Source organism: Glycine soja, chromosome 20 (genome assembly GCF_004193775.1).
Source record: "Glycine soja cultivar W05 chromosome 20, ASM419377v2, whole genome shotgun sequence".
NCBI lineage: Eukaryota > Viridiplantae > Streptophyta > Magnoliopsida > Fabales > Fabaceae > Glycine > Glycine soja.
The window spans coordinates 22,904,288-22,912,443 of NC_041021.1; the positions used below are offsets into that span (position 1 = coordinate 22,904,288).

The 8,156-nt window shown below is 32.0% G+C and overlaps 1 protein-coding gene across 1 annotated transcript; it reads right to left on the bottom strand.

Moving 5' to 3' along the window:
- Nucleotides 1-4,090: 4,090 nt before the first annotated feature.
- LOC114402455 (zinc transporter 8-like) lies at nt 4,091-7,692 on the bottom strand. The gene is made up of 3 exons (XM_028365025.1): nt 6,898-7,692; nt 6,190-6,339; nt 4,091-4,664 (listed from the first exon to the last, which is right to left on the bottom strand). Exons 1-3 carry the CDS (start codon nt 7,504-7,506, stop codon nt 4,359-4,361), a joined length of 1,065 nt encoding a protein of 354 aa, XP_028220826.1. The 5' UTR covers nt 7,507-7,692; the 3' UTR covers nt 4,091-4,358.
- Nucleotides 7,693-8,156: the final 464 nt, after the last annotated feature.

The window sequence follows — 8,156 nt, forward strand, 5'->3', positions numbered from 1 at the left end:
GTAAGGTTATCTAGATCTGAATCACAGAACCAGTTTCCTAGTATAAACCTCCAAGGATTATATACAACTTCTAGTATACCTAGAACCACATATAATCAAGAACAAGAGGATGACCAAAAGCCGATCCAATCTCCAACATATTCCTTTATGCATGAACCTTATGATGTTATCTGACAAATTTAGCATTGATAAGGAAACCCTTAGAAAAGACTTTTATTCTCTAGAGAATGAGCCTCAAAGGAGATGGTATTTTCAACATTTTAGGGGCACAAAAAGAAAACAAATCCAAGACAAATTCTATAAGCTTGTCGAAAGAGTCAAAATCAACATTCCTTTCTTTGATTGGTTTCATGCTTATACCATTAGAGAAAATCTAGATTACCCTTGGAAACAAGACATCATAGGGGATCCGGCAATCAATGTCATTACCAATTGGAAAACAAACCCTATCACAAAAGACAACATCCACCCCAAAACAAACTAACAATTGCATTTATAAAAATACATTTTCAACTGTTTTGCAGATGGAGCCTGAATTCTGGGACAAAAATCCTTTCAAAGCCATGGCTAAGGTGTTTCCTCCGGGATTCAATTTCAAACAAACCACAATTAACAAGACAAGAACCTTTTATGGGTTCATCCTAATAGATACAAACTCAGTATCTATTAAGCACTTCAAAGATCCAAATGACCCATCACTAAACACCCATTCAACAATACAGATCTTAAAGGTTTTACAACTAAGGCACTTTGGTCAAAATCTTAATGAAGTTAAAAAATTCTCAATTCATTTTGATCCAAGAGGATATACATACTAAGATTATGTAGAAGCCTGGAACAAAGTATTTTGGCATCAAAACAACAAATTCAAACATTCATGGCTTATCTATTTCAAGACCAACACGATCTATAATTTTCCAAATTTGTTTCTCCAATAGTGGGACTTTTTTGGTCCGGTACCCAAGATCTTTCCGAAGCAAGTTCAACAAGGATTTTCCCAATTCAAAAAAAATGTATAACTCTTAAGAATCATGAATTCCAGCGGACTTAAAATATTTCTCCAGTTTTGCTTTATCCTGAATTTTCTCTTAGCAATACAGGTATAGTAAGACTGAAGGCAACAAGCAATTCCCATCACTTCAGCGAGATACTTTTGTCAAGTGGTGGAATCAATTTGACTCATCCAAAGTTGAACTAGAGCAGGTTAAACTTTGGTTCAAATCCCACCCGGAGTTATTAAAAACAGCTGATCCTGAGACTTATTTATTCCTCAACCAGAAGTCCCAATTTGCTGCCTTTCTGGCAAGTTCCAGCTCCAAAGAAAATTTGACTAAAAACTTGAAAGAAGTTTTGCAATTACTCCAACAAAATGAAGAAGAAGAATCTTCCTCAAAGAAAGAAGACACTAATTCTTCAGAAGATGATGATGTTTTTTTACCAAAATGAGGATGATTGTTTTGGTATTTCTTTAAATGATGATTAATTTGTAATTACCCTTTCTGTATAAATAGTTCCGGTCACATAACCGGTATTGTAGCTATAGTAAAAATTTATGTCTATATAAGGAGTCCTCAAATCCATTGTCAGGCACTCTTTCAGACACAATCTTAGTCGCGTTTAGAGAGAGAAGCTCTGCTTTGAAACACTTTGTAAGATTTTCTTTCGTCAATAAAATTTCAAGTTTTTCCTTCCATCTCTCTTACCTAATAAACACCAAACATTGGAAAACATCTTCCAAACTTTATTACCAAAGATCGATTGCCCCTGATCTTTTACTGGAAGAAAGAGGCGAAAATAATTTTAAGAGCTTTAGTGCAAATAACATATATGAGTGGAATATAGATGCCCAAACAGAATACAATATTATGAATACACTCCAACACATGACCATGGTAGCCACGACATACCAGACATCCCATGAGTGTTCGAAAGAAACAATCATAGATATCTTAGATGCAGGATTTTCTGGCTAATTAAAAGGATGGTGGGATAATTATCTCACTAATGATGAAAAATAAAAAATTTACAACGCTATCAAAATAGATCTCAATGGAAAAATCATTACAAATGATGATAATAGGGAGATCCCTGATGCTGTTAATACCCTTATTTTCACAATAGCTCAACACCTTATTGGTGACCCGTCACTTTGGATAGATAGGTCAGCAGAATTATTAGTCAAACCATTATATGATAGGTTGAAGAAAAATACTCCTCCTTGGTCTAACATTCATACTCGAGTTGTCAAAGACATTAAACTCAAAGTCCAGTCCATAAAATGTTTGTATCTTTCAATCCCACAGACATTCAAAATCGTGGAAACATACAGATGCATCTGACATAGGTTACGATGGTATTCTCAAACAAAGAATCAATACCCAAGAGCATGTCATTGCATACACATCAAAACATTGGAATTCTGCACAATTCAAATATTCAACTACTAAAAAAGAAGTTTTAGCAATTATTTTGTGCATTTCCAAATTTCAATCTGATTTATTAAGTCAAAAGTCTTTAATCCGGGTTGATTGTAAATCAACCAAAGATATTTTACAAAAGGATGTTAAAAATCTTGCCTCAAAGCAAATTTTTGCAAGATGGCAAGCAATTTTAAGTGTTTTTTATTTTAAAATAGAGTATATCAAGGGCACTTCAAACTCTCTACCTGACTATCTTACCCATGAATTCTTACAGAAAAATTCTCATGCCACCTAAGACATCAGGCACCTCCCTACGAGGAGGGAGAAGCATAGGTAAAGGATTTAAATTGGCTCTATTAGAGCCATCCCTCAAAAAGAGTTCTCCATCAACATCTGAGTCCACCAACCCATGTTGGGTCATCTACCCAAAAACCAAAATTAGAAGGGTCATTGACCCAAATAGTGTTAATCAAACCTAAGTCATCTATCGAAGAACTTCCAAAAAATCTAACATCAAAACAAACCACGGTCTATAGCCACCCAAATAGTCAAAATATTTGACTAACATATATATATATATATATATATATATATATATATATATATATATATATATAAATTCAATACACATCATTCACATAATGAAAAGTATATTAGTTCATACATATAATTAAATTTGTGATTTATATCCTTAATTCAGAAAGAATTATAGAACTAACTATGAAAAAGTTGATTAGCAAAACACAACTCTCTCTTAAAATAATCCCAATGTCCTATTTAAATTAGCATCTATGAATTTAATTCTAAAAATAAACGGGACATAACTATCAACCACAAGGTTATATGTAATGCTTTCCCAAAACATTGCACACAGCCACAAATTTATTTGTGGTTGATACTTACGCCACTGCTTATCTTCAAAGATACACCCATATTAGATGTTGATTTAAGCAAGGTGATGTGACTCAAAGTAATCGGTAGCATGTGAATTAAATCGTTGGATAAGAGAATAAGTAATAAATTTCTAATATTAAATATAGTTATCTCTATCAACATGAATAACAAATCAGAACACACATATAGGTAGAACCCAGACAATATACCTTTGAGAAACCATATATGTACAATTATCCTGATATTTAAGATTTAAGCTTTTCTTGATACTTTGATCCATGTATTTTCTCAATTTTCAGGACAATATTTTCTTTTTCTTTGATTCATAGTTGATATCTATGTTGAATATGAACCGGAACAGAATTGATCATCAAATGATAGATTGCACATGAATATGATTAAGTAGGAAAGAGAAATTAAAAAAAATAAATCTTGCACAACAGTAGTTCAAACCGCCTCAAAATAACTTTTTGAAAAAATAAACTTCATCCCATGTGGTGGTTTGAACTGCCACTAAGCTATCTGAATATAAAATTAAATTACTTGCAGGCGGTTCTAAACCACTGCTAAGGTGTTACAATTAGTATCTCTTACCTTGGCTCAATGTCGATTAAAATCATCGCTAATTGTGTCAGGTTTTTGGCAAAAAGCATCTTTGCGTCAGCAGAATCAACAAAAATTTTGCAACTGTGGAAATTTGGATTAGCGGCAGTTTAAAGAACCGGTAAGTGACATGTTTAATTGACGCTAAATCCCATTTTTTTAGTGATTGTGCATGCCTCTAAACCTATATGGAAAATAATCTTCCATTATGTAACACCATCATCAAAACAGTTATGATGTACATTAATTACACAGTAGGAAACAACACCAAACTGAAAGCAGAAAAATTTGGAAGTGGAGAAAAGTAAAAAATATATGAACAGCTTAGGCTGTGTTTGATTATCTATTAAAAAGCCAATGCATGTATTAAAAACAAAAGTTTTTTGGGTTGGGCCAAAAAAGTTCACCGTACTCTCCTCCACTAAAAACTCTCATTCTATCTTAAGCCCATTTAGCCAGAAGAGACATACAACCAGCTCCAAGTAGAAGAGAGAGATTGGCTCCTAATCGGAGGCTGCCACTTTTTTGCATTCTTGGATTCATAAAATCTGCAGCAAGAAGATCTACAAGTGCCATGTAAATCAATATCCCAGCTGATGCTGCATTGAAGATTCCTTCCACAATAAGGGCAGTTGGACTGTTTTCATCGTAAACTTTAGTGATCCCTATGCCAATTCCAATTCCCATTGGAGTTGTTAAAGCAAAGAATAACCCCATTAATGTAATAGATAACTTCTTGAAATTTGCCTGCAATAATTTCACTTCAAATGTCACATATTTTACCTTGTATACTTTTGACTCAGATGCATCAAGTTTTGAAATATGTAAAAATGCATACATAACGTAACACGTAACTCGTAGGATCGGCTATATTTTGGTTATTTTTTATTATATCAGTTGTCAATTTTTTTCTCACTTTCTTTATCTTTTCCATACACGTATACACGCAGAAACCATAAGTCGGGTTAACATTCTCCTCTTGCTTATTGTTTTCTACTTCAACTCACTCTGATTTAATTATATGTCATCACACAATTATATAAATATAACAATAACTTTTTATTGTTCCAAAAATATATTTTTTACATAGATTTAGAGACAGTCTAACCCCTAGTTGTGTCTTGTGTGGTGACTAACAATCTACTTCAATAAATTTAGAAAATAACGATATTTAATAGTTCTTCAAAGTCAACATATAAATGACATTAATTGACTTATAGAAAATATTTGAGTAATTTGTATGAGATGTTAAAAACAATGTTGTTACCATTAACTTATATCTTAAAAAATTTTATGATATAAAGGTACAGTTCATATAAATAAAAACACTCATTAGTTTCTTTTATATAATATAAATTAGCACTTATTGAGATAATTTGCAAAATTAAGTTTAAGATTATGTTCGTTAAAACATTTCAACTGTAAAACTCATTTATTTGTTTGGTTTGAAATAACATTTTTGAAATACTACTTGAAGTAGTATTTTTTGAAACCCTAACTTCTAGTTTTTTATATTTTTTATTTTTTAAAACTTATTGTATTTATTAAATTTTATACTTGTCCCTTTTAAGTAAATAAGAATTTTATTATTTTTCAGTATTTTTATACTTTTCAATTACTTCAATAACTAATTTATTGAACACTAATAATTTAATAATTAATCTTTGAGCTTCCAACTAATTTTAATAGTTTGTTAAATATAACTAAGTTGGTTAATTACAGAAACATGTTATTAGTTTTTTATACATATGATTGAGATTCAGTTTTTAATTCATGTATCAAAACTGTTTTAGCAATTTCATCTTGCACTTCAAAAAGAAAATTTGGCATGTCATGTCACATTCTACATAAGACTTTCGAACATAATGGTACGTTACGATATGATATTAATAATAAACAATTAATGGAGTTCTCCTTCTCCATCATTTGATGACTACGAGAAAACAACGACCCCCCAGAACTCCATGGACTATAAAACGTGATAGAGCCATAGGAACAAAAGAAATAGTAAATTAGAAAGCAATCATTAATTGATATTTGTCCAAAAAATAGAAAAGTTAGAAAAATTCTAACCTGTCATAGTTATATGTTCCATAACAACAGAACCACGCAAATGGTCCAAGTCACAAATAATTTCACAATCACTTTAATTCCTCATATTTTTCTTCAGTTGGTTCAGATCATTGTAAATCAATCAAGAAATTTCATGAATCAAATATAGAAGATGCACATGAACTACTAATTTCCGACAATGACATGTAACATATAGTACCTGAGTTATACAACTTCCAAGTCCCATGCCTTCAAAAAATTGATGAAAAATCAATGCAGCCATCAGTGGTCTTATTGTTTTAGGACTCTCTGAAGCTCCCAAAGAAATTCCAATGATGATAGAATGAACAATAATTCCTACCTCCAACACCTACAATTAATTTAAAATCATCATCACAATTCATGTAGATTAATTAAAAATTCAACATTTATCAGATAAAAAAAATAAAAGTACCCCATTTAATTATCACTCATCATTTTGCATAATAAGATTGAAAATTGAGGATTTGATCCCTTAAAATTGAAAAAAATGTGTAAAGTGAAAAGGTGTTAATGCATTTACAATAGATCGAATTTATGAGATATTAAAATTCAAATCAATTATAAATTATTTCATTTTTATTACTTCATATGTTTCTTCCTTTTAAAAGAGGGAAATCTAAAAATAAAAGATCAAGCACATGAGAACTAAAAAATTAGAAAATTTGGATATGAAGCTCTAAATTATAATTTATATTCTTTTTTTCGTTTGATATCTCCATAACCTTAAGTAAAACTTTGGATTTTCACATCCTTTCCAAGAATGTATTTTATGGAGATTAAACACAGATTCTTCTCTACACAAACTTACTGTGAGTTTTATACCAATTGAATATATAATTTATATTCTTCATAATATAAAAATAAAAAATATAAAAAATTGAGATACCTGTGATATGACCCTATGACGAAGAAGTTCCGATGATTGATCATCATCAGTTGGAACATGCCCATGTGCATGACCATGTGTTGCATGTGTGTGAAGATGCACATGTCCTTCATGCCCTGATTCCTTTTCTACATCTGTGGCCTCATCTTGTGAATGATGATGTTTTTTAAAATAAGCCGTGGCATAAGTGTCAACCATAAGAGTACCCATGGCAGTGCACATAGCCACAAAGCCAGTGAAAGGAAACTCACCCCATGGATGCTCCTTTAAACAAGGCGACGTGAGGTTCTCGAAAGCGTCCGGTAGGACATGAATAAAACCGGTTGATAATATCACTCCTGCCGCAAAGGCCTTAATGATGAAGAAGGTATCCTTCTCAGGGCTCAAAGCGGATATAACTTTGCCAAGAAGTGGAATGCACACGCCGATCGCGCCAGCAACTAGTATTGATACCAAAGCCGCTATTTTGTACCTTAAAGCTTTTGATTTGTCACGCTCCTCATCTTCTCGATCGCACGTGCACTCAGCAACGACTAGAGTCGGGAGTACAACAAGGAAAATCAAGATCGAAAAAGTAAAGAATTTACTATCACTATGAAATCTTTTCATGGTGATCAGTGAAAGAGGCAAAAGAGTGTAGGGCAGGGCAGGAAAAAATTAAAGTGAGAGGCAAAGAGTGTCTAAACTAAAGTGCAGGACAAAGAGTGTAGATTAATATGGAAATGTAGAGAACAAGTGACAAAAAATGATTTAAATACTTGAACCGTCCTCGGTATAAAAATCAGAAGGTGAGATTTGAAGGTACGTGCACATTAATATGGAACGACTTAATGTGTAATTTATTATGTTCTGCCAACTACCACAATTTCCAATTTTTCTATTGGTATAGTGACGATGTCATGGAATGTCGACATAATTTAGTAGCAACCAATAAAATATTGACTATGAAGAGTTTAAATATAGAGAGTCCACTCATGAAAGACGAAAATTATGTCCATTGTGTCGAAACTAGATTTTGGGATGTGCTACTATATGTAGCTCGTAGTCAAGTCAGCGATAACGGTTTCGATCTTTCAAAACCCCGAAAATAAGACCCACATAAGAGAAAAATAAGAAAAATAGGACCCCACCAAAGAAAGAAACAAATATAGATAATTGATTGATATAATGGCATTTGTATTAAAAAAAGAACTTAATTGCAAAATTCGTCTTCTTGTTTTATCTTTTACACTAAATTAGTTTTCTTAGTATTTACTTTA